The sequence below is a fragment of the Sinocyclocheilus grahami genome, unplaced genomic scaffold (assembly GCF_001515645.1).
Source record: "Sinocyclocheilus grahami isolate Dianchi unplaced genomic scaffold, SAMN03320097.WGS_v1.1 scaffold1127.1, whole genome shotgun sequence".
Taxonomy (NCBI): Eukaryota; Metazoa; Chordata; class Actinopteri; order Cypriniformes; family Cyprinidae; genus Sinocyclocheilus; species Sinocyclocheilus grahami.
Genome location: NW_015506306.1, coordinates 386065 through 413060, shown reverse-complemented (window position 1 = coordinate 413060; position 26996 = coordinate 386065). Strand labels below are relative to the sequence as shown.

Below are 26996 nucleotides of genomic sequence, written 5' to 3'. Positions count from 1 at the left end.
GCTTCCCTTTTTGCCCTCTTTTCCTTTCCATCTCTTTTTTGCTCTCCCCCTTTTTCTTTCTGTCTCATTTTACTGCTGCCTCTGAAACATGCAGCCTGTTTCCACGGCAGCAGATTATGTCACATGTTTCGTTTTACTAGGCCAACTCTACCCCTCACACTGTGTGTGTGCAGCAGACGGTGTATCTGTGTTTTCCTAGGTGTACTTTTCTATACTGTTGCATCATATTGTTCATTTATTATTGATAATATCAATACTGATCATTTAAAGCACGTCTTTGAGTTATATAGTCTTCTCTCATTCTCGCTGAGCACCGCTACGGTGGGATCTCTTATACATAAGTTGAAGCCAGCAAAGCTGCACAGTTATTATATTTCTCCCTTTATGGAGGCTTTACACTACATATGGATTAGTGGCCATAAAGAGGAGAAAAGCATAGAGGGACTGTAGGCTACCGCGGGTGTTTTCTTCAAGAAATTAAAGGAGGCAGTGAATTAGTAAAAAAAGACAAAAAAGTAATAAATAGTACATAAAGCTAAAAAAAAGTCTTAGATGACTGTCTCTTTTTCAAGCGTAGCATGAATTTGAACACTGTAAATTGGAAAAATTTGGGGAAACTGTATTAAGTTAAGCTAGAAGTAAAGAAAGCAAACTCTTTCTGAGTCAATTCTGGAATAAATATAAATTTAAAAAATGGCTGAAAATGTATTCACCCTCAGGCTTTCCAAGATGTAGATAAATGTATTCATCAGAACAGATTTGGAGAAATTAAGCATTGCATCACTGGATCTTCTGCAGTGAATGGGTGCCGTCAGAATGAGAGTTCAAACAGCTAATAAAAACATCACAATAATCCACAAGTAATCCACACGACTCCAGTGCATCAATTAATGTCTTGTGAAATGAAAATCTCTGTTTGTAAGAAACAAATCCATCATTAAGGCTTTTTTAGACTAAAAAAACAAATGCAATTTTCCACAGGTCTGCCACATGCGACTGGACTGTGATAATGAATGGGTACAAAAAGAGTAAATACTGGTGGACTGTGAATGTGCACTCTCAAAATCTTTTTTAGGTTATTTGTTTATGTATTATTTTCCAAATGTCAGACTTGTCTGTTGTGTCAGAGAATCTCGTACCAGAATATCCTCAGCTGAAAGCGCTTATGTACAAAACATCAGACGATACACTTTACCCACTGGTCTGTCTCTCATGCACTTGACATTCAGTATTAGATTTTTTTATGACCTTATCAAATGATTTGTTAGCGAACGATTTCATCAGCCCTGCATGTAGCCGAATAAGACTGCGGAGATTGTTTTCCTCGCTGATCAAAGTAATACAATGAAAACAAGGTTGCGAGATGTCCCTGTGTGCAGTGGTTATGCAGTGATAAAGTAATAAAGAGCGGCCGAGTGTCAAGGAGATCTATGATACCTGGAGAACGCCATATGTTAGCATTCCCATGCATCTTAAAGGGAGTTATTCAGCTGGTGCAAGAGCCCCTTCAAGTAACGCCTTGGTGGTTGTACTGTTTGTGTGTGAGAAGGATTGAAATGAGTGTAGAAAGTAAATAGAAGCCTTGTGTTTATGTGTGTTCTCAGTTGGGGAACCCAAGGAGACTTCACCACCACACACCCTCTGCCAGCGGTCAAAGTGAAGCTTTTCACAGAGAGCACAGGGGTCTTGGCCCTGGAGGACAAGGAGCTGGGCCGGGTAACTCTCGACCCTTCTTTTCTTTCTTGTGCCTTTGGACATCTGTCGTTCTGTTTGGTTTTTTGGGGATTATTTGAGGTTATTATGATGTTGTAGAAGTGATGTCTTACTTTCTAATTCTCCTTTTGCCTCATTCTCCTGCTGATTGATGCCTGTGGCTAAAAAACAAAACTCCAGTCTTGAAAATCCCTGTAAAGAAACAAGAAGCACGGCTTTTAAGTCAAATCCCTGATCTGTTTCAGTGCATATTTGAATAAACAGTGAATATTTGTTTTTCTTTTAGAGGTTATTTTCCCAAAGAACAAAACAGGCTTCCTTTGTCTGGATGTTAATTTGTTATAATAAATAATTAATGAAATGATAAATAATTTTGGCTGATTATGCCTGTTTATTAATTAGGCTATGATAAGTACAATACAGTTAAACACATGCATCATATCATATAATTTTGCCATACAGAATCACAAATGTCCACATTTTTTCAGATAATTTTATACAAAATGCAAATGTAAAATTTGAATCTAATTGTTAGATAATATACTGAGTAAATTATAGTGTTCTCTGTTATAGCGTGGGAAATGGTATGCTCTTCTACCATGATCCATAAAATTCATAATAAAAATAAAAAGAGACGTACAATACAGTTCACAAGGTTGGTGTCAGTAGGATTTAAAAAAAATAATACTGATATTCAGCAAGTATGCATTAAATTGATCAAGTGTGACAGTAAATACATTTATAATGTTGCTAAATATTTCTGTTTCAAATAAATGATGTTCTTTTAAAAATTCTATTCATAAAATAATTTTGTATCATGGTTTCCACAAAAAATATTAAGTTGCACAACTATTTTCAACTCTGATAATTATAAGAATGTTTCAGCAGCATATTAGAAACAGCATACTAGAATGATTTCTGATGAATCATGTGATACTGAAAACTGGAGTAATAACTACTGAAATGTCATCTTTGATCAAATAAATGCAGCCCTGGTGAACTTTAAAAACTTCTTTCAAAAACATTTAAAAATCTTACAGACCACAACAGTAGTGTGTGTGTATATATATATATATATATATATATATATAAAATACTGAAGATACAAATGACCTTAAGAATTTACCAATAAAACATTTAATAATTAATATCATCTGGGGATTTGGGGATTATTTGAGGTTATTATGATGTTGTAGAAGTGATGTTGTACTTTCTAATTCTCCTTTTGCCTCATTCTCCTGCTGATTGATGCCTGTGGCTAAAAAACAAAACTCCAGTCTTGAAAATCCCTGTAAAGAAACAAGAAGCACGGCTTTTAAGTCAAATCCCTGATCTGTTTCAGTGCATATTTGAATAAACAGTGAATATTTGTTTTTCTTTTAGAGGTTATTTTCCCAAAGAACAAAACATTCATCTGAAAGTTCATAATAAATAATTAATATCATCTAATATTTCTCAAAATACGCCCAATGTTGTATATATGATATCATGGATAATTCATACAGAAAAACCTAAAGCAATTTCATTTCATTTTAAATATACATTTTTAAATAAAAATTGGAATTGCAATTCTCCATCTCATTTGCAATCCTAAATAAAATTCATTAAATTGGAATCTAAAAAACATTGTACATTCAAGGACTCTGAGGTCCTCTAATGATGACATTGTTAACATGCTTTTTGACCTTGACGGATGCCGGATTTGCACAGGGTTTAAAAAATGTGCCTGTGCCTCCATCAAGACTAAAGTAGACAGGCATCTCTAAGCCTTTAACTCTAGCTAAGAAATAGATTAGGCCAACTTATCAGAGAGTGAAAAGAGAGAATAAAAAACCACAGGAGAGAATACGAGAGAAACTGGCTCTTCTTTGATAAGGTGCCAAGAGAAGAGCTGTCCATTCTAACTCTCAGTACACAGCCGTACGAGACAAGATTAACTGAATGTTGAGAATATCTCTGAAAACGCTGACTGGTAATATGTCACTATCAGCTCGCACCCAGACTCAGGGATATTTTCCCACACCCACACAACCTGTTTATCCGTTTACTGAATGCTTCATGTGTGAAAATGTCCAAGGCAGACACTGGCTATAGGATTACATGTTAAAGAGATAATTCACCAAAAATGAAAGTTCTGTCATTCTGGCCTGAAAGAAGGTCGTACGGGTTTGGAACAATAACATTTGAATGAGTAAATAATCACAGAAGTTTAATTTTGGATGTGCTGTCCCTTTTAATGGTGATAGTCTAGTGTTGTGATTGAATTGTGATCAGATGGACTAATAACCATGATTCTCTCATGTTGAATGATTAGGTGGTTCTTCACCCAACTCCAAACAGCCCAAAGCAGGCAGAGCTTCACAAGATGACTGTGACCAAGGCCTGCCCTGATCAAGATCTGAAGATCAAACTTGCTGTACGCATGGACAAACCTCAGAACATGAAGGCTTGTGGGTAAGGGATTTTGTGGGTACAGAATACTCCTCTGTAAAAGTCTTCAGTTCATATGGAGATTGCATTCCAAAGCAGTATCATCCAGACATAACATCTTTTATTTCCTGATATAATGAAACACTATGTACATTACTGTGCTCTACCATTTGGAGTCAGTAAGATTTTTTTAAATGCTTTTGAAAGTCTCTTATGCTTACCAAGGCTGCATTTATTTGATAAAAATACAGTAAAAATAATAACATATTGTGAAATATTGAAAAAAATATTGTGAACTGTTACTACAATTTAAAATAATTGTTTGCTATTTTAGTGTATTTTAAGATTAAGTCTTTATTTTTACTCCAGTCTTTAGTATAACATGATCCTTCAGAAATCAATCAAAATGCTGATTTGGTGCTCAAGATAATCTTATTATTATCAGTATTGAAAACAGTATTGCTGTTGTGGAAACCATGATATATTTTTTCATGATTATTTTATTAATAGAAAGTTCAAAAGAACATAATTTATTTAAAATAAAAAATCTTTAGGTTTGTAACATTATAAATGTCTTTACTGTCACTTTTGAAAAATGTAGTGCATCCTTGCTAAATAAAGGGGTTAAAAACATATTTTAAAAAACTTACTGAACCCAAACATTTGAACGGTAGTGTATGAGAGTATTTAAATGAATAAATTAAAATACTGAGGAAACCTCTGATTATTCATTTAGGTATTTATGGGCTGTTGGCAAAAATGTTTGGAAACGCTGGAAGAAGCGCTTCTTTGTCTTGGTTCAGGTATATTTTTATATATTTAAATTGAGTGAGTGAAGAATATGTTGAATGTAACAAAGTTGGTTTCGGCTTCAATTTGAAATGTCTTTCGATCATCAGTGCCTTAATGAACCATATACAATTTTAAGTAGTGCATGTGACACAGATATAACCCAGAGAATCTAATGGGCTGCATATGGCATATTAATTTGTTTCTCTTTCTTCTATAGGTAAGTCAGTATACCTTTGCCGTGTGCAGTTATCGAGAGAAGAAGTCAGAACCTCAGGAGCTGCTGCAGTTAGATGGCTATACTGTGGACTACACTGACCCACAGCCAGGTTATACTCACACAGTCACAGATTACTCTTATGTATCAGACTGTCATGAAACTATTCTCACTTTCTGGTTGTCAGAAATTAGTGGAACATGTCCATAGTTAATGTAATAAACTGCATCTTTGGTTTTTTGTTTGTAATGCAGCAAAAATGCATCTTATCCACCTTGCTGAATTTACTTGAAGTTGTGAAATTTTTTTCTGTGTGTACAGGTCTGGATGGAGGCCGGGCTTTCTTCAATGCAGTAAAGGAGGGTGACACTGTGATCTTTGCCAGTGATGATGAGCAGGACCGCATCCTATGGGTGCAGGCCATGTATCGAGCTACTGGCCAATCACACAAACCCGTCCCGCCGACCCAGGTCCAGAAACTGAATTCTAAGGGCGGAGCTGCAGCACAGATGGATGCCCCCATCTCTCAGTTCTGTAAGTAAACATACCAGTAAAGCATTTCATTACATTGTCAGTCAGGACAAAAATTGACTGAAGCTGAGATGGCGAGTAAATTAAATACATTGCAAGGGTTGTTAATATCCATCTTCTATAAAATGTTGATGGCGTTATTTAGGCTATAGCCCCCATGCCCCACAACCACTCACATACAGTGAAAGTGTTGTCGTCACAACTCGTCATTTCGGTCACAATGTATAGTAGATAACAGACTAATAATGAACAAATGAATTCAGGTTGTTGTCAGGTTGAATTAGTAACTCATAATGTCATAGTAATGCTACCTTGCACTCTCAGCATACTGCACAAGTATCAGGAAAAGGTAAGATGGAGTGTGTAGAGTGGAAAAATGTGTTTATTTTAATGTCCATGTCTTTGTTACTGCCCTTACGCACTCCTGATTAGCTTTAGCGTCCATATGTAAGAATTTTCAGCTAATTTAATAGCTTAAATAATTTAAAGTGGTCAGCCAATACCAGCTTCTATCTATAAAGTTATAGTTAACCCAAAAATGAACATTATGGCATCTTTTACTCACCCTCATGTTGTTTCAAAACCATATGACTTACTTTCTTCTGTAGAACACATACATTTTAGTCTATTTCTTACACAAAGCATTTATATATCTTCAGAAGAATTAATTAATGATTTTATGGAAGTTTGAACCCTGTTTATTGTTCATTTGCATGCAATACAGTTTTCATATTGTGTCATTTTGTGTTCTACAGACGAAAGTAAGTTCTGGGGGGTTGGAATAACTTGAGAATCATTAAACAATGACAGAATTTTCATTTTTGGGTCCCTTTAAAATGGAAATATCACCTTTTATTGAATTAAAGGGTTAGTTCACCCAAAAATTAAAATTCTGTCATTAATTACTCACCCTCATGTTGTTCCAAACCCATAAGACCTTCGTTCATCTTCGGAACACAATTTAAGATATTTTTGATGAAATCTGAGGGTTCTCTGACCCTCCCATAGACAGCAAGGTAACTACCACGTTCAAGGTCCAGAAAAGTACCAAGATGATCGACAAAGTAGTCCGTGTGACATCAGTGGTTCAACTGTAAAGTTACGAAAACAAAAAATAAAACAAAAATAATGACTTCATTCAACATTTTTGTCTCTACTGCGTCACTTGTGGACGCGTTCACGACAGTATCATGACACAAGTGTGTGGCGGCGCTGACCCAGATCCGGCGTAATGACGTCATCACACCGGATCTGGGTCAGCGCCGCCACACGTTCGCGTCATGATACTGTCCACAAGTGACACAGTAGAAACGAAAATGTGGAATGAAGTCGTTATTTTTGTTTTCTTTGCGCAAAAAAGTATTCTCGTAGCTTCGTAACTTTACAGTTGAACCACTGATGTCACACGGACTACTTTGTTGATCATCTTGGTACTTTTCTGGACCTTGAACGTGGTAGTTACCTTGCTGTCTATGGGAGGGTCAGAGAGTCCTCAGATTTCATCAAAAATATCTCAAATTGTGTTTCGAAGATGGACGAAGGTCTTACTTGTTTCGAACAACACGAGGGAGTAATTCATGACAGAATTTTCATTTTTGGGTGAACTAACCCTTTACGATTCTGCTACACATGTTCTCACCAACAATTTAAACACCTGTTAAAGTAAAAAAAATAAAAAATAAAAAAGTACTTCACACTAATATCAAATCACTTTGAAGCATCTAAATAATAATAGATCCTGCTATTCAGAACCTTGTCTTTTGGTGTGCATCTACTTCAGCATCTGTCCATAGCAATGTCTTATATCACAAAATGTCTCTTAAGGGAATTTATACACTGTTCAAATAAATTCAGTTAAGTATAGCTCACGTTTTAATCACATAAAAAAAATCAAAAGGTACTGTAGAGGTTCTGTGTTGTTTTCCATTGATTTATTTGTCCTGTTTGTGAATGTTTCTTGTGGTCAGATGATTCCCTCACAAGTTCAGATGCCATTCAATTTTCTCACTATAAGACAGACCCTCTCCCTTCTGAAACATTAATACACTGTGTAAATGTTTCACGCTCCACCTTAACACACCCCAGGTGGTCTTGAATGGCACAGAGTAGTGGAATATAAAAACAATATACACACCCACAAGCAAACATCCCTTTGCTGCAGATGGTTTTTGCAGATTCTGGAATGCTATGAAGGTTCTGATAACAGCTTTTTATATATTAAATGGACATTATTTACTCTTATTACAGAATGCATGTATCACAATAACATACAATGAATAAGTTCATATTAAAAGGACAGTTGAATCCCTGAGTATTTTTGTTTTGGTACACCGCTGAAGCGCCGTCCTCCAACACGAAGAGCTCTCCAAGAGCGTGCTGAACTCGTTCAGTCTTCTCTCCGTAGAGTAGTCAGGAGCGGAACGATGTGATCGCTCGGCTCCGAAGCGAAAAGCTGAATATGCGCTGCACCTGCTGCCTACTTATACTCACGCTGTGATCAGCAGCAGCTGGATGCAATAATCGCATGCCAATGTGCATTGGCTCGTTTAGTTTACACTCAAAGTAGATTGGTCCCTCTAAGCGAGATCCCAATTTCGTCGGTCCTCCGACGTGACGTCGAGAGTGACCGACTGAAAGGGAACAGTAATTATCTTGGTCATTAATCTAGGATAATGTTATTTTATAAATACAGAGTTGTTTATTGTAATTCATGTTCATTCATAATACATTACTAATATTAATTCTTACACCTGTTAAAATAGAAATAAACATTAACCTATATATAAATAAACTGGAAATGTAATGTTATTTAATGTTAGCTATTTTAAACATATAGAACTTTATTGTCAAGTGTTACCAATGTTTTTATACTTTTGAAAGCAGTGACTTTTTGAGGTAGGCTGACAGCCTGAATTATTTTCATGGCTTAAAATGTTAACTTTGAATGGTAAATGGTTACTGGATTGATTCTCTATGAGCAGTTTATATTATTTATTTACTATAAACAGTACCTTCATAGAATCAGTTTAGTAGCTGATACTGGCATCAAATACACATTCGGCCAGTTTTCAAATATATGTCTGAAGGTAAGTGTATTTGCTAGTACAGCGTTAGTAAATGTTCCAGTGATTTAGATTGTATCAGTGTTTGGCAATCCAGTGTACCGATGAGAATCCTGTCAAAATCAGCTGCAGCAGAGCACAACGTAATACACCAAAGTAAGTCTTTCTTTCTTTCTTTCTTTCTTTCTTTCGTTCTTTCACTACTCGATCTGACCACCCACCAGTTCAAACTGCACTATCGTGTTGATACAGGTCGTTGTATTTTACGTTGTGTTTTTTCTTCGTTCATGCTTTGCTTGTACCCTTCTTTAGTCCTGCAGCTGTAGTGGAGTCAGGGTTTTCGTGTCTGCTTTTTCCTTCAGCCTTGTTGCTAGTCTTTATGTTATTCTGGTTTGTCCCTTCTTACCCTGCTGTCTTCTAGCTGGACTCAAGGGTAAGTGCTAACCTGTTAGCTAGCACCAGTCAGATAATCCTAAAACCATTATCTGACCAATGCAACGTGCTCTCTTTATCCTTTTTCTCTCGTTCTTTTTCTCCTCCTTTCAAATCTCACTCCTCATACCTTAGCCCTAAGTAGATAATTGTATTTTTCCGTTGAACTTTTTTGATGATGGTTAAAACTACAAACTTTCATTATTCCAATTCAGGTTGCATGTAAATTAGTGCGTTTTTACTTATCATTTAGCTAAGTTAGTATGGTTTATGATTTATTTGCATAATTGCCTTCTCTACATAAACATCATTGGCATCACCAGACCCCTCAGAGTAAAGTAGAGGAGGGTTTGGATTGTCCTGTTGGTTACTACTGAAACAAACAGTTTGGTAGCATTTAATTAAAAAAATTATCTGAAAAATGCGATTGCTAATCTTCTCACTTCTCACTTAATCAAGTCACTTTTGAGAATTTTAGAGTTTATTTTGCCAACTAATTGTCACTTAATTGGCACTTTATGTTTTCAGGATGAGTAACTAAACCAAATGTAGTATTTCGACAATTAGTTCTGTCTACAGTAACTGCAACAGTGAAGCATTGCTCATTTTTGATGACTTGGACTTTACTCTTGAGGGTTCTCTTGCCTTTCAACTAAATTCTTTATTTTTGAACTTGAGCTTCACAAGAGTTGGCAAATATGTAAGTGGAGTATTCTGAATGCCAATGTGAAGGAGCAGGCACTGCCATCCCTCCTCACCAAGAAATACTCCTAATTATCTTTCGTCCGGTGGAAATGGGCCTCTTTGAAATAGTCCCTAAACCCAATGTAGAACTTAGGAAAAGATATAGTTCATTATTTGCACCTGTGTGTTTGCCCTTATACTGCTTGAGTAGGTGAGCATTTTGATGTCATGTTACCCATTCAGATGCTGATGGAAAGACAAGTTCATTTTCTTCCTTTTTTGATTATTCTCCATTCTTTACAGAGAATGAATTAATTACTTTTGTAGCCTCTGTTGGCTTCTTGCTAAAGCCGTGTATCTGCACTAGAACAGTAATGCTAGCCTGTTGGCACGCCACTGAAGTGGCTTGCTTGTCAGTGTGCTCAGCAACCCTTGTGAACACAATGAAAATTTCTCCAGTATTGTCAACTTGCAAAGAGAAAAGAGAAAAATACAGAATGCTAATGGATAGGCAAGCAGAAAATGTTACTGCAATTTTTTTTTCTTCCTCTTTCTTTTCCTTGCATGACATAGGAAAGCACAGTGGAGTGTCTCACTGTGTTCCTGCATGTAAAAGACATCAATTTTCAATGAAATATCATATATAACCATTAAAATAATTGTATAAAATAATATTAATAATGGTTTCTATTAGCGTCCCCTTATGTCCTAGCCTTATTTGAATGCAGCACAACGGTTTGTGCATAAGCCGATTCAAAACTGTGTGGAATGTAAATGTACATTATTTTAATTATTGTATAATTATGAAATGTAAAAATGCAAATGAGTAAGGCGAATAAATACTTTAATCCCGTAGGTTTACCCTGTAATTATTACGTCTTATTTCTTCTTTACAATTCCATGGTTCATAGAACTCACATAGTCTGTTGTATAGTTTTACACTTTTATCATCCTGAGTTGCTTAGTTAAAGGGCTTCTTTGCCATTCATTTTGATGTTTATCTTTTCTCAACCCATTCAGTTTGTCTCTGTCTTGAGTTTTTCATTCTTACAATCCCGTGTCTTTTCCTGTGCCTCTATATTCTTTTCTGTCTTCTCTTTTTATTTTAGTCTACGTTTTTATAATTGTAGCAATGCTTTACTCAGCCAAAGGATAACATAACTTGATCCAAGTTCCTCTAATTAAGCAGATCCAGATAGTATTTATTTGTTTTCCACATAAGCACTGGATTAAGCACTGTATTTTTAGACATATGTCTTCACAAAAAAGTTGTGAGATCATTGTTGTTATGTAGACACACGCCCTAATCATTGGTGTAACACGATGCACATTCTTTCTTCACATTTTCTCTCATTAGAGCACGCTCATCACCTCACAGATTTAGATTCTATCATTCTGTTGCTAATAATGTAGTTCTTCAGGGGGCCAGTGTTTTAGGAATAACTCTTCTTTTACTACTTTCTCCAACAAATATATGTGCATAGGACTTAGGAAATTGAATAGACTATTTAGCTGATTTTGATTACATTTAGCCTAGAACACTGAGCATACTGAAGAGCCCATGAAATGAAAAAAATATATATTCTTTTAGCATCTACAATATCATTCAAAAGTTTGGGGTCAGTAGAAATTCGTTTTTTTTTTGTCTTACTTTCGTTCAGGAGTGTCATTAAATTGATCAAAAGTGACATTAAAGACATTTTTAATGTTACAAAAGATTTCTGTTTTAAATAAATACTGTTCTTTTGAATTTTCTATTCATCAAAGAAACACACAAAAAATATATCATGGTTTCGACAACAAAAATTAACCAACTGTTTTCAACTGAGATAAAAATAAGAAATATTACTTGAGCTTCAAATTAGCATATTAGAATATTTTACATTTAAAATATATTAAACTTGAAAACTGTTATTTTAAATTGTTGTTTTGATCAAATAAATGCAGCTTAAGAGACTTCTTTCAAAACATTTATTTAGCCCAAACTTTTGAATGGTAGTTTATATGCTAGTAAATGTTTTCAAAAAATGCTGAATTTCACATATTTCTGTCTAATCAAATGTCATTTCATGAGGTCTTTCAGTATCTTCTAAAAGATAACTTTTGAGTACATTCAATCAAAGATGGCTAACATATCACCCCGATTTCTTTTTTGGCATTTGTATTTTTACGAGCACACAATCAATCTTCTCTCTTGAAACGAGTGACATTAACCAATTGCGAATGGCAGAATCTATTGTATTCAAGTGAAAGAAACTACATTAAAATTCATCATTTGGATTTGCGCCACTTGCTCAAAGCCATCGGTGGCTTTTACGGTGAAAAGCTTTTGATTGAGAGAACAGGAAGAGACCACGCCCAGATCAGCTCATGCATGCACGTCCAGACTGAATGTGAGCTGAGGGTTATCACTCAGTTCCACATTTGCTAGGTCCGATTGAACTCTGCTTGACTTTTGCTGCAAGTTGACAATGTGAAAGCTCAATGTCCTTGATTTGCCATAGAATACTCATTATAGGTGTTTCGTTTTTTGTGGTGGGAGGAGAACAAATCATTCTCCTTGCTGTTTGCTAATTTCCTCTTCCTTGAACCTACCCCCTGTCCCTTCCTCCCCCATGAATGGCTGGAATAGATGCTGACAGGGCACAGAAGCACGGCATGGATGAGTTTATCTCAGCTAACCCATGTAGCTTTGATCATGCCTTATTGTTCAAGATGGTGCAGAGGCTCACGTTGGACCACAGGCTAAATGACAACTTTGCATGTCTGGTAAGTATTTTTTTTAGCTGAATTCAATGCAAAACAACTGTATACATAATTTCCAAACTGTCTACCCATTTGCTGGAAATGCAGGGATGGTTTAGCCCGGGTCAGGTGTTTGTTCTGGATGAATATTGTGCTCGGAATGGGGTGAGAGGATGCCACAGACATCTGTGTTATCTTGGCGACCTGCTGGAGAGGGCAGATGCCGGGCTCATGATTGACCCGACGCTGCTGCACTACAGCTTCGCGTTTTGTGCCTCCCATGTTCACGGCAACAGGTACAGTCCCGCATTTGGATACACCACATTACTGGGATGTTAGATATTGGGAAAGATACGGATCATGGAAGCAAGAACGAGGGTGGACAACATGGGCTCTTTGCAAGTCATCAGCATATTTTTGCACTTTTGCTTTAGCATTTATTATATTTTTCCCTGTGAATGTTCTTTATAATTTTGCCAAATTTTGTTTGATTTGTTGTGTCTTTTGTTCTCAATCATTTTTCATTTCTTTTCCACTTTCCAAACCTTTAGCAGTATTCTTTCAGCCACTACACTTTCCATTCTCCTTTTTTGTTATTTTACTTTCCAAATCTCATTGTTTTGCTCATTCATTACATGTTCCTGATAGTCAGAGGGGGTCTGAGTTACAGGGGGCTGGCTCAAAGTCAGGAGGGAAAAAGGAGTCTAAAAAAAAGAGGAAATGTAAAACACAGCTGGCCCCTGAAAGCACAAGGTAAGAGGGCTTATCAAGGATATATTAATATCAACAGCATCTTATTCTACACTGTACAGTACACAGTTCACACAGAGTGCAATGGGTTAAACAGCTCAGCTTGTCTAGTAGTCTTTCACCCAAAATATAAAAAAATTTACTCATTCTTGTTCCAACGTCAAATGACGAGGCTTTTTTTTATCCACCCTTTTCCTACACCCCATGATGCTTTGCACAGATTATGGGAGTAACTTCTGTTAAACTGTAAACAATCAGTCAAAGGTTTGCTCTATGAACACAATAATAAGCATTTTCAAAAACTGGGTTCAATGAGGTGACATTATTCTACTCACCCTTCAATGAATGAATATTAAAAAGTGTAAAAGCATTAACAAATTACTTTCAACAGACCATGACCCCAAAAGCTTGATTATTTCCCTTGATTATTCCCACAGCAATATAAAGTAATATACTGCATGTCTGTTATGTAACATACATTGCCTTAATTAAAAATGTTAATTAACTGGAACATTGAGTGATAATATTTCAAAGTGATTTCCGTCATTTTGACAGATAACAAATATTGTATTTACCTGCTTTAGAAACATTCCTGTAAGCACTGCTTATATAAAATATACTGCTTATTTTGGAAGAAAAACAAGAGATTCTTGGTGAATTCCAGTGAATTATTCATAGGATATATCATGAATTCAATTGGGAGAGTAGACCACAAATATGCAGTATATGTAGTCTTTTTTTCATATTGTTGCATTCATGAAGAAAAATGTACAGCCTTTTCAGTCAAACTGACATATAAAGACATTATTTGTAGCACAACCTTATGATTTTAAATGATTTGTTTGTCTTTTTGAGTGGAACATCCCCAAACCAGAAGTGCCTCCCTTAATTAAAAATGCTCATGAGGAAAAAGGTGGATAAATGCCAAAATGAACTATTCCTTTAAATTCAGCATAATATTGCATAATGTGATATATTTACTTTAACAATAAGGCCAATATCCTGTAAGAAAATAAGTAGAATCAAGTTTAAATTCATTGAATTTAAGCCTGTATGTACTTGTACAGCATGTTTAGTTTAGGTTTCTCTTCCCACTGAATTGTTGAAAGTATATTTATTATTGTGCTGCAGCTGAGTGTATTAAATATATTTTAATAGTATTGTAACATCGATAGTTGTAAATAAAGAAAAAGGGTTGCAAACAATGTCCCCCAAGAGTATCACAACAGGGTCCCATCTGCTGGGTACAAATACATTTATAGCCAGTGTATTAGATTTAAGAAAGTCAGACATTGCTTCTGGTTAGATGTTCTTTCTGAATTCCGTGTGCCAGGCCTGTATTTTATTGTTACAAGTGTGATATACTGCATACTGAAATGTTAATGTGGTTTGATTTGCTTTCACTTAAAATATACAGGGCTTTAAAAAGCAATTATGTAGTATCATAATTAGTTGTTGTAATAATAAATAACACCAGTTCAAGCCTTTCATTGGATTTGTATCACTTTTGTCTTGGCTCAAAATTGCCATGTTTTGCTTGTAAAATAGGCCTGATGGTCTTGGAACAGTAAAGGTGGAGGAAAAAGAACGCTTTGAGAAAATTAAAGAGCGATTACGTGTCCTTCTGGAGAATCAGATCACAAACTTTAGGTGAGTATTTAGACGTAAGGCCTTTATTGAACATTTCACAAGCTGTATTATAGCAGGAAGTACATCAGAGGCTGTCCTGCTTTCGTTTCAGGACACAGATTTTATATTGGACATCGAGTGGCAATCCAACACCTCATTAAAATTTTTAGTCTACAAAAGTATCACCATGGACTGCATAGGCCCAACAATGTGCGAATTATTAGGCCAAGTAGGGAAATTGACAGTTTTGTAATTGCATAAACAACAGCAGAGGTGATTTATCAGCTTAATGCATGGAACAAATGCTGAGCCAAATATTGTATTAGGCTGAATACGAGGAGTGCACAGCCATTATGTGCATAAACATATCAATGTGATTTCACCAACATAGCTCAAATTACAGCCTATGCAAATCAAACTAGAATAAAGTATATCTTAAACTAGACACATGGATGTGGTTTCATTTTGCTCCATGCGTCTTTTACCTTGCACGGTTTTGTTTTTGGTTTTCATTTGGAGACAAATACTGGAGATTTAGAATTTACTGACGTCAGCCATAAAAGATATGGGAAGCTGTCCATAACCCATTTTTGTGTCTCGACCCACCAGTTGAGAGCCACTGATGCACACCTTTCTGTTGTTTTCTCAACATTGCATGCAAAAATATAATTGTATAGGATTTTTTGCAACCACGATGTAATTTTTGTTGTTGTAGGTATTGCTTTCCGTTCGGTCGCCCTGAGGGAGCATTGAAAGCCACTTTGTCTTTGCTGGAGAGGGTAATGACAACATTGCTTATATTGATTCAGAGTAGCAGCAATAGAAGGAAAAGAGAAGCAATTGATGGTATTTTATTCAGCACCGCTTGTCTCTGTTTACTTGTTCTACCATGCATCATTATTTCACAAAAAAAATAAAAATTAATAAAAAAGTTTTTAAAAAGTATGACTCATTCATACTAGGACAACTAAATTTGTCACTAGATAACAAATTTGGATTTGTGCTTTTTCACAGGTGCTTATGAAGGACATTGTGACCCCAGTCCCACAGGAGGAGGTCAAGGCTGTCATTCGTAAATGCTTAGAGCAAGCAGCTCAAATTAACTACCAGCACATCACTGACTACGCCAGAGAGGAAGGTGACTAGCATTGCCCTCTTCTTTCACAGCATTATGATTTTAAAGCACTTAACCATGCTATGACTTGAACCAGAAGAGAACTTTTGTACTTTTGTTTTACTCTGCTTCCATTCATTTATATGAATTTAATGCATAAACGATGGTTTATATTTGACTAATGTGCTTTGAGTAAATAATCTACTCTACTGCTTTCAGTTTGTGAAAGGAAAAGAAATTTAGGTTTGGGTAATTAAGCTTTTGTTTAAATTGTTTATGTATTTTGGTGGTTTGCAGGTAAATATATACATGGACAATTTTTTTAATTTTTTTATTTTATTTTAGTACACTAGACTACATTCTTGAATCACACAGCATCTGTCTTGATTGTAATGATATACTTGTTTATTTTAAGGCAATTACTGCTTTTGTTTCTCTTTCTTTTCAAGAAAAGTTTAAATGTCTTCTTGTCCATTCACCTTTTGTGGACTTGCAAAAATGCATTCAAATCCACACAAAGAAGAGCTTCTTACCATTTCCTATCTGCTGCGATAAACATAGAAAATTTGACATTTTTCAAATGATCTCCACACATTCTCTTTTCTATTATTATGGCTCAGATCAGGGTGACAAATTACATCAGGGTAGAGAAATGGTTACGGAGGAGGAAAAGGAACAAAGAAAATGAGTCCGTGAACAGAGAGGGATGTAGGAATGGGGATGGATCTTGCGGTGAAAAAAATTAAGTATGTGGGAAGGAGCGGTTAAAGGGAGGAAGAGCCTATTAGAGGAAAACAGGTTGGGGGAAGGAGCAATGAGATGAAGAGGGAAGCATCCATGAAACAATGCCAGGTTGGGCAACAAGAGTGAAAGAGGATTACAAAGAAGCATAAGAAGGGCAATATGGAGAGGTGTCTGTTTGAAGAGGACTAAAAGGCATTGTGTGCTGGTTTTGAGGAGGATGTTTTTTGTTTAGATGTTTGAAGATCGTTTTTAAATCGTTTCTCTGAATGAATACCCTCTACTTCATCAAATCATTGGTTCTGTTGCTTATTTCGAACAGCGTGACAAACCAGTGACACAAGAGCCACAAATGGCTGACAATCTTTTAGAACACAGTATCAGTGCCTCTCTAATGGGCCTTGGCTGATATTGACACAATATCCTTAATAGAACAGCTAACCCAAATATGATTATGTCATCATGTCATTCATGTAATTTGAAGTGTATTTGGTTTTCTTTTCTTCACTGAAACACAAAGCAAATATTTCGCTGACTAGCTGCTTTTCCATACAACTAAATTGGCTGGCTGCTCTGAAAAGGTTTGACAAAAACACAATAGAAGTAGCATAAAATCAGCCAGTTTGATGTAAATCCATGGAAGAAAGAAAATTATGTGTTTCAAATGACAGAATTTTCAGTTTTGGGTGAACAATGCACCATCGTTCAAAAGTTTGGAGTTGGTATGATTTAAAAAAAAAAAAAAGTCTCTTACCAAGGCTGCATTTATTTGATTAAAATACTGAAAACAGTAATATTGTAAAATATTATTTATTTCTGTTTAAAATAACTCAATTTTAATATAAGTTCAAATGTAATTTATTCCTGTGTTGGCAAAGTTTAATTTTCAGCAGCCATTACTCCACTTTTCAATGTCACATGATTTATTTGAAATAAAACTGATACTTTTAATGCATCCTTGCTAAATTCAACCATTAATTTCTTTTTTTTTTAAAAACACTTACTGGCCCCAACTTTTGAACCGTAGTGCACCTTTAAAAGTTTTCCACTTTCACTTTGCTCCTCATTTTTACGGTCTCTAAGTGAGATTTTAAGGGTGATTGTGGTTTAAGGGTTTTAACCATCAAATCACGTTATATTATCCTACCTTTTCCAAAAACTGATTTCTTGATGAGAACTTCCCTTAAAGGGGTGGTTGACTGTTTTTTTTCTAGGCTTGATTGTGTTTATGGGGTGCAGTATAACATGTGTTAATGCTTCGTTTAAAAAAAAAACATATTATTTTTCACATAATTTACCTTTATTCTACACCCCTATGTCCCTTCTCCTATAAACGCGCTGATCATTTCCTGCTTTTATGAAACCCCTCCCTCAGAAATACACGATGGGCTCTGATTGGTTAGCTAGCCCAGTGTGTTGTGATTGGCTAAACTGCCTCTAGTGCGTAAACGTCCCTCACCTCAGCGGCATGTGCTCCGGTTGTATTGTACACAATGGCATCGTCTATATTGCTCATCAGTTTGAGCCCGATTGAGACTCGGAGGATATTAGTGAAGAGGATCGTGCAGAACCTGTGCAAGCATGGCTCTTAATGGTATGGTTTTTGTTTGTTGTTGTCTCATACTTTTAGATACGCTGTTATTTGTAAATGCTACTGCTGCTGTTAGCTTTTAATATACGGTTTTATCCTGATTAAAGCTTTAGTACAGTACAATAACTGCACGCGCGTCCATGTTTAACGCTTCTCATAGTTATGTGAAAATAAGCGAATAATTGTAACTTTTCATTGTTTGAGCTGAGCTGGTGATCTAAGAGAGAGAGAGAGATGCAGCAGAGCAGAGTGTGTGCAGAGCAGGGGACGCGAGGAACAGTATTAAGAACCGCTGCTTTAGAACATTGATTTTGAAACTTGTGAATCCATTAGAATCTTTAGAAGACAGAATCGCGATTCATATTTGTTCACCCCTATTTTTCTTCCTCTTCTCTAAAGCAGCACAGCATGGCCTCGCCCCCTTTGTTGCATGTTCCCGGGGGCGGGGTTTGTCTGAGTTTGTGATGTCAGTAACTCGTTGTAGTCTCTACGAGCCGTTTTTGTAGGCATTAAACTGCCAGAATTTTAAAAGACAATATCTCCATTTGCATTGAACTTTCAGCGCCGCAACTTTGCAGATATTGTTTATGCTCAAACAGCGACATTACACACTAACTAACGGTAAAAAAGTGAAATCGCAATCAACCACCCCTTTAACACAAGACATCCCTTCACCATATTCGACCCTTGACCCCCTTTCCTCTGACCCCAAACTCTTGCATGCCGGAATCCTCCTTTTCTTTAGGAAAAAAGAGGGAAATGTATGATCATCCTGTCTACTCCTTGGCTACACAAGTGATGGATTTAACCATCCGTGAGTAACAACTCCTCACCCTCTCCTCACTCCTCACTCATTCTTTACCTCTGTTTCATCAACTCAATCCTCCATGTCACATCCTTCTTGGAACTTTTCTGTTTTGCCATTTTCATACAGATGACAGACACGATAGAGTAGATAACGATGCGTAACGTTTCGATTCCAATTCCTTTTGGCAGAGATGTTCCATCTGTTTGTAATACAACATGACTGATGCATCCGTCCAGCTTCCTCTTGTTCGTTTTTGGTTGAAGCTCATGTTTGTGACTTGAATGCATTTTTACTTTGCTCGCTATTGTACTTTGTCTGAGTGTATATCGTTACTGTGGTGTGGTAGGTGGTTTCACTGGGGGGTTCCAGACACATCAACAGGTGACTGAGCTACCGGGAGAGCAGGAGTTAGCACACGTGTACGAGCTATGACTTACATGTTCCAACATCACAAGTCTGTCTTGTTCGTGATTACTACAACTGTGTTTGATTTGTCATGCGACCGAACAATGGCTATTGTCTCTTTGTTCAGTGTGTCGTTCAGTTTCTACTTTGCTATGTGTTTTTGTTCTTGTCGTTCCAGGTAATTATCTACATGTGTGTTTGTTTGCCATTTGTTTTTGTTTTTTATTATTCTATATCAAATACACAATAATTCTCTGGAGAGCGACCAAGAGTGAGAGAGTGTGCTGCACCTACTTTGGGCTAAAACATGCCACCTTGAGGAATAATTATTTTTCCTCCCCCAGTTCTCCCTTCTCTTCTCCCTTATTTCTCTCTCTCCTTATGTTGCTCTGACTCTTTTTTTTTCTCTCTCTCTCTCTCTCTCTCTCTCTCAAGTTGAGAAAACTCTAAAGGATCAGAAGGATCCAGGTGAAGCTATGTTTGACGTCATCCCCTGTCCCCTTCAACACTTCCTGGCACATGCACATAACACATTTACAGGGAAAATGTATTTGGTCTGAAAGTCCTGTAAACATCATAACACAAGGATCCCCCTTGTGCAATTCTTTTTTTTTTTGTGAAGATAGTATTCTTCTATAAATATGTCCACAAAATTTGGGTAAAAACTTATTTTGTGTTATATTATGACTTTAGATAAAAAAGGAACCTCTTAGCACTGAACGGTCTGTCTGATGGTGTTACATTATGCAGACTTACAAGAAGTAATACTATCTTTCACAAATATTTCAGTGGCAGTCTTTTCAATGTGTTAAAATGTGAGAGTAGAAGAATTGCAAATGTTTCTCACTAAAGTACTGAGAATAAGTTTGTACCTGATGATTATCTAAATCTTGACATCAACAGATTTTCTAAATTAGTAGTAGTGTACCACGGGGTTAATGGCCCACCTTTATACATAGAAATAATGTGCCATACACTGCGCCTAAAATGTATAATTGCAGAAAAAAATATATATGTTGTATTGAACATTAATGGAGCAACAGATTTTGTGTGAAAATAAATCAATTTTACCCACATGGGGTAAAAGGCACACGGTATTGATACAAATACTTCAGCTAAAATAATGTTTTTTTCAATAATGTCTAAGTTAATACTTGTTCAAAACAATCACTTTAGCAAAGTTTGTATTATTTTCTGCTTATTTTGAAAAATAAAATAATTATTTTTTTCGATAAATATACTGTCATTAAAATATGTTAATATAAAAATATATATTTTAAAATACAGAAACAAAATCGTTTTAATAAGTAAAGATACTGAAAGAGATCTAATAATAACTGAATATATATTTACAGTACTAACAACAAATGATATTTTATTATATGATATGATTAATATCATGTTTTTAAATATGATGGTTTCATTCTAAACAGGGTGACTATCTCTAATATGGACACCCAACTTAATATATGATATTTACCATCTGAATCTAACCACCATATCATGTTAATTACTGTGCGCCTTTAGCCCCTACAACAGGGGCGTTTTTAGCCCAAATACCATACTTTTACATATTATTTCGTTATTTAAAAACTGTTGCATTAATTATCTTAAAACTGAAAATCATAAAGACCTTTGTCAAAATATATGCATTAATTTGAGCGATTCTCGTTTGCTACTTAAATCTACAACATTTTAAAAAAGATAAAATATTAGTTCAAGTAAGCACAGAATCAACTTTGCGCTGCTGCGATGCGATCGCGTCAAGCATCAGACAAAAATACGCGTGCATCTTGAAAAGCGGATGTTTTGGAAAGTGCTACGCCACGTTTTTGTGCCATCTAGTGGTTTAAATGAAAATAATATGAAAGGCGCTTTTTACCCCGGGGCGCCTTTAGCCCCGTTGTACCCTACTCAACTGGTTTTGCTGCAAATCTGCAACCTGTTTTTGTGTTACAACCCACCAGCTGAGAACCACTTCTCTAAATCTTCATCAGTTTAAGATATTTTGCTTCTTTAATTCCCAGTCCAGAACATTTTAGACACATTGAAAATAGATAAAGTATGAAATTTGGATAATGATAATCATAGATTATCATTAAATCCATTGTCATTGCTTTATCATGTTGTGTTGATGACATCATGGCCTTAGGAAGAATGAGTTTCTATCAGATATTAATGGGTAAATTTCAGTACAGGGCCCCACAACCCCATTAATAACCCATGAATTTAACAGACCGATAAACCAATGGTATGGTTCATTCTAGACACTAAGATTAGAGTCAGACGAAATGATGAACCGTAATGATGTAATATCCTTCATGACTGAAGTAGCGTTTCAGTCAATAAATTAAAGATTTTCTTTTCTCCTTTAGTGGAGACCTCAGCGTTGCTGAGTTGGTCTGTATTTTATTTAATTTCTTTAGCTGTTTTTTTTTCTGTCTTACTCATTTCATCTTGTTCAGATAAAAGTTGATTATATGTTAAACCAGAAACACTATTGTGTGTCCTGATGTACTCATTTCATCAAAGTGTTGCATATGTTTGACAATCTGGTCTGCTTTTTCTCTCATGTGTTTTTCAAATTCTAGACAGCAGTGAGAAGTCCTACCCATTATTAGGAATTTACCTAGATACATAAAAATACAGTGTCAGTATAAATGTATTTACAGTGGGATCCAAAAGTCTGTGTCCACATTAAACATCTAAAATTCAAACCTGGATTTAAAATGTTAGGGTTTAGGAAAAGTGATGATGTAAATACAGCATAGTAAAGATTCTGTATTTCTCCTGCAATAAGTTTTTGTGTACATTGACACAATATACTCTGAAACATTCCGATTCATGCTGGAGAACATGATTATGAGGTTTTACGCAAAGTAGTGGAGTTCATTAATGCTGTGAAAAGAGCGAGAAACCAAAATACTACGAAATTGTATTTTTCGATTTTTACTTAAACTATTATGCTGATGATATACACCAGATTTGTGAACAATATTTGGGAGAAATAGGCCTTTTGTGTACATTGTGTACAAATGGGGGCAAAAACAAAAGTGTTGCGTTTATAATTTTGTTCAGTATAGTTAGTAATGACAAAATATATATTAATTAGGAAAAAAAGCAATGTAGAACCGCTTGTGGTCTCAGACTTTTGTACCCCAATTTAGTTGTAAGCTTGCCAAACAATATTTTTACTTCACAGATTACATTCTAGTGTCTCTGACATCAGTTAAGCATCTTTTCTTGAAGTGTTATGAGTGTCATCAACAGTGTTGTCATTTTTGCATGCTCAGTTAGGTATTAATGACCTTAGCTTCTTCACACTGCATTGTAGTGCCCATGACATCAGAGATTCATAGAATAAATATAACAATCAACCACTGAAGTATTAACCATCCCTCTTCTCCCCACCATTCTGCTCCAGAGAATGTAGCTAACCTAGCTACACCTGCTAAAAAACTGGAGCATGTCATCCGCCTGGCAGAGTTAGTCATTGAGGTTCTACATCAGAACCAGGACCATCACGCAGAGGTGAGTTTGGACTCTTACTCTCTCTTTCCCTCACATTCACTCTCTTTTTTTCTTTAGTACAAAATAGGCCTGATTTAAATGGCCAGTGGCTCCTCTCTAATAATAAAAAAGGCGGCTGTGCAGTTTGCACAATGCAATTTGTATTAGTGGAAATTAGTGAAACAGCAAGAGTTCACTCTCCCGTGAGATCCAGGTCTCTAAACCACTTTCCCTGGATCTATACTCTTAAGTAAGCCTCAGAATACAGATTGTTTCTGTGTTCTGAATGTTAGACAGTTTTCTTTGGAATGCCTATAACTAAATAGAACTGAAGATGCATTATGAATAGAGAGCCAATATGGGTTTAAGCCATAATTATGATAATTGGCATGTTTCAGCATTTACTACTCTAAGAACAAATGCATAATTGGCATTATTCCAAGATGCAATTTAAAGTATTAGGTAATCCATGGTCTTCCTGAGATTTATAGATTTACTGTATCTTTCTGAATATGCTTAACAGGCTGCGGTCACAAGTACAGGAGACCAGTCGGTACAGTATCATGTTTCTTTTTTTCTGAAGTTGTCATCATAGTGTACCTTTTCCCTGAAGCATGTGGATTCACGCAGTTAAGGGCTTTTCTGTTATGTCTGGGTGGAATGGGGCAAGACGATTATTAAAGAACATGATAGAATTAACATAAAGTGATAGTCTCTTGGATTTCTGAGAAATTCTTAAATATCTCCCCCCTCACACACTGATCAAGATGCACAAATGAGCAAAATATTTTAGATTTGGCACCAAGACATTATAGAACCATCTGTAGATCATACTGTTGCATTTTACTTTGTAAAACTACAATGCTTGAACTTCACTGCCCAACTGGTGGCATCATACTATATAACCATGGAAGGCCATTTCAACCAAACGTATTTGCGACTTTATATCATGCAGTTGAATTAAATCTCGCAATTGTGAATTTTAATCCAAAAGTTGTTGGAAAATTTGTTTATAATCAATATTTTGTGCATACTTTTAACACTTTACACATACATCACCTCTACATGTTCATGTTTTTCCTCACCATTCACTCCATGGTGTTGTTGCAGGGAAAAGAGGTATGTGGCCAAAATTAATGCAGTGAAAAAAGCCCCTTACTGGCTTGTGCATGAGCTATGAAGGGTTCCCTTTTTGCCGCATCCGACATGGGTTCGTCTTAATTCCTCAGCATTGTGCCTGTCAAGTCTCCCTTCAAACTTGTAAGGCTTGTGTCCCTGACCGGCAAGGTCAATGCTCAATGATTCCTTTGCTTCCAGGGGGAATGTTTACATTTACCCACCCGCCACGCTAGTTGTGTCACCCTCACTTTTCCCAGTTAGACGTGTTCCCTTCTGCTAGTGTAATTGGACTTCACAATCCTTCAAAATGACCAAATCAGTTTCATAACATAGCCCAGGACCACTCTTGCTGATTTTATTGCTCAGTATAATTTTTGCATTTAGTAAATAGTATGTTAATGTTAACACCTACCCAGTGCTTCCAGATTAGCAAGAAGGGCCTTGGGGAAGGATTCATGGGTTGCTTGGATTTGGTGTCTCTTATCGCTCTCTAACCCCACTTTATACATGTCTGTCTGGTTAAACTCAGCCATATGCGTTGCCCTGCTACACTAGCAAATGCTATATTTGTTGGTCCCAATATTATGACCATTGTAGCTTTTCGAGTGTTAATTATGAAGCCTGCAGGTAAGTTGTGTGGTAAGTTTGGTTTTAGAGCTTGCTATCCCTTTGCCGTATTGCGGATTTGGGGGAAATGTTTCGAGGCTCTTTGAAACTGTGGGTTTAGAGGGGTAAAATAAAATGACCAACCAAAGGGAAGGATTAAGCCTCTTAAAAAGGCTGATCAATTCCCTGAATGGGTTTATCACTGGTTGGTTGTTTTAATTAGAAGAAAAGTGTTTTATGCCAAGACTGCAAGCAAGCCTGATTGATCTCAGAAACTCCTGCTCAACACCCAACTACAGGCCCAAAATGTATGGTCACTTTAAGAGATGAAAGAAAAAATATTCAGTCAAACCATATGCATTGCCAAGTAAAGAAGTCTGCTGCTTGCTTGCAGTTTTTGGCGTATCAGAGATGGCAATGTTGCATGATCGCAAGACACATCCCCATCCCGAAGGGTAGGGATGCAGTGATGTGAACGGTTCAACTACATCTTCCATTTGGAGGGCAAAAGCATGCAGGGATTTCTACCTCACTTGCATGAGAACTGCACCTCTTCTGGCATCTTGACTCCACTGGGAATTGACCTGATATAGGAAAAATAACATCTGGTCACAAATATGCAAACATTTGCAACACAAGATTTAAGGTGTATTGTCATGTTTTAGTTTTGAATGACAGTCCCTCTTATTAAATGAGTTTAAATTTTTATATTTGGATTAACATGTTTCCTATAGAGGGCTTCAGAATTCTTAAGATATGCAACCTTTTTTTAGAAGATTCATGAATTTCTTCTTATGGTGAAATGTTTTTCATAATATTTAGACTTTGTTTTGGATATATTATATAGTAGAATTTTCTGTGTTGCAAATTTATAAATGGTTTAATGTAAGTTTTAAACTCCATAATGATAAATTGATCACCTTAACCCTTGTAAACCGGTTACTTGAAAGCCTTATCTATTTAATTAACATAATGACCTCAAACGCTGAAGCAAAATATGAACCACTCAGACCAAAACTCTTACTTCTCTTCATTTGAACTCTTACTGTTCAAATGAAGAGCCATTACTTTAGAAGAAGATGTACAAAGTGAATATGTAAAATACCATATGGCAGACACTTAACCAGTTTACAATCTTTTTCTTGTCTGAGATTACCTAATACACGTGTTATTTTCTAACTCTCTGCTTCTTTTTCCATTCTTTCTTCCTTTACTGGACTGTCAAGGCCTTTGCATGGTGGTCAGACCTGATGGTGGAGCACGCTGAGAACTTCCTGTCGCTCTATGGAGTTGAAATGGATGCTGCTCTTGAGATCCAGTCTCCCGAGAGCTGGGACAGTTTCCCGCTCTTTCAGCTTCTAAATGATTTCCTCCGTGCCGACTGTAAGCACTTCTTGCAATATTTGGTTAAGAGTTCTGAAAGTATTGTCTTCTAAGAGTACTGCAAAGTACTCTCTTTCTGATTAAAATAGAGATTTTAATGTAAAAGTTGGGTATGTTACTCTCGAAATTGTCATAACCTACTATTTTTCTGTTTTTACAGATCACCTGTGTAACGGAAAGTTTCACAAACATCTGCAGGACCTGTATGCCCCTCTTGTGGTGCGATATGTGGATCTTATGGAGTCCTCCATCGCTCAGTCCATTCACAGGGGATTTGAGCGGGAGTCATGGGAACCTGTAAAGTAAGACACCATTTCTTCAACGATGTGTGCGGTCACCAGGAGCCAGGGCCTTTCAGGACAAAAACATCACAAAAACCTCTAAAAAAAAAAAAAAACTCCTATATATGCGAGATAGCAGGGATAGGCATATCCCCATCCTAAGATGGATTTTGTTCTCTGCAAAACTATACAGCTAATCAAATGAAACTGTTTAGCATCCAGTTAGATTTCTCAGATAAAGTCTGAAACCAGTTTGTTTATGCCATTGGAAAAAAAAACTTTTAAAAAATGTAAGTACTAGAGTGACCTCTTTAACCATGCCTTACATGAGAAAACTGCCAAACATTAGAGGAAGTTCACCAAGTCCCCAATCTATCAGGATAGATTTCAGCCAGTGTCTTGTAGGTTTCCATCTTTTTTTTGTGAACTAACCCTCATATTGTGCGCTTTAAACTG

The 26996-nt window shown here is 36.2% G+C and overlaps 1 protein-coding gene across 8 annotated transcripts in view; it reads left to right on the top strand.

Annotated features, from left to right (window-relative positions):
* The window catches only part of LOC107567086 (calcium-dependent secretion activator 1-like), an 87885-nt gene that overhangs the window by 48510 nt on the left and 12379 nt on the right, over positions 1–26996 (top strand). For 2 of the 8 annotated variants that reach the window (XM_016252695.1, XM_016252694.1), the window contains exons 7-20: positions 1605–1716; positions 4028–4167; positions 4880–4946; positions 5153–5261; positions 5471–5683; positions 12491–12627; positions 12712–12899; positions 14902–15003; positions 15698–15761; positions 15997–16120; positions 19174–19242; positions 23066–23172; positions 26103–26259; positions 26420–26561. In XM_016252695.1, coding sequence (XP_016108181.1) covers positions 1605–1716; positions 4028–4167; positions 4880–4946; positions 5153–5261; positions 5471–5683; positions 12491–12627; positions 12712–12899; positions 14902–15003; positions 15698–15761; positions 15997–16120; positions 19174–19242; positions 23066–23172; positions 26103–26259; positions 26420–26561 — 1731 coding nt within the window. Of the gene's footprint in view, positions 1–1604; positions 1717–4027; positions 4168–4879; positions 4947–5152; positions 5262–5470; positions 5684–9163; positions 9176–12490; positions 12628–12711; positions 12900–13251; positions 13357–14901; positions 15004–15697; positions 15762–15996; positions 16121–19173; positions 19243–20076; positions 20110–23065; positions 23173–23674; positions 23705–24261; positions 24271–26102; positions 26260–26419; positions 26562–26996 lie in introns of all 8 variants that reach the window. The other 6 variants (XM_016252689.1, XM_016252690.1, XM_016252691.1 and 3 more) reach the window with 6 other exon arrangements.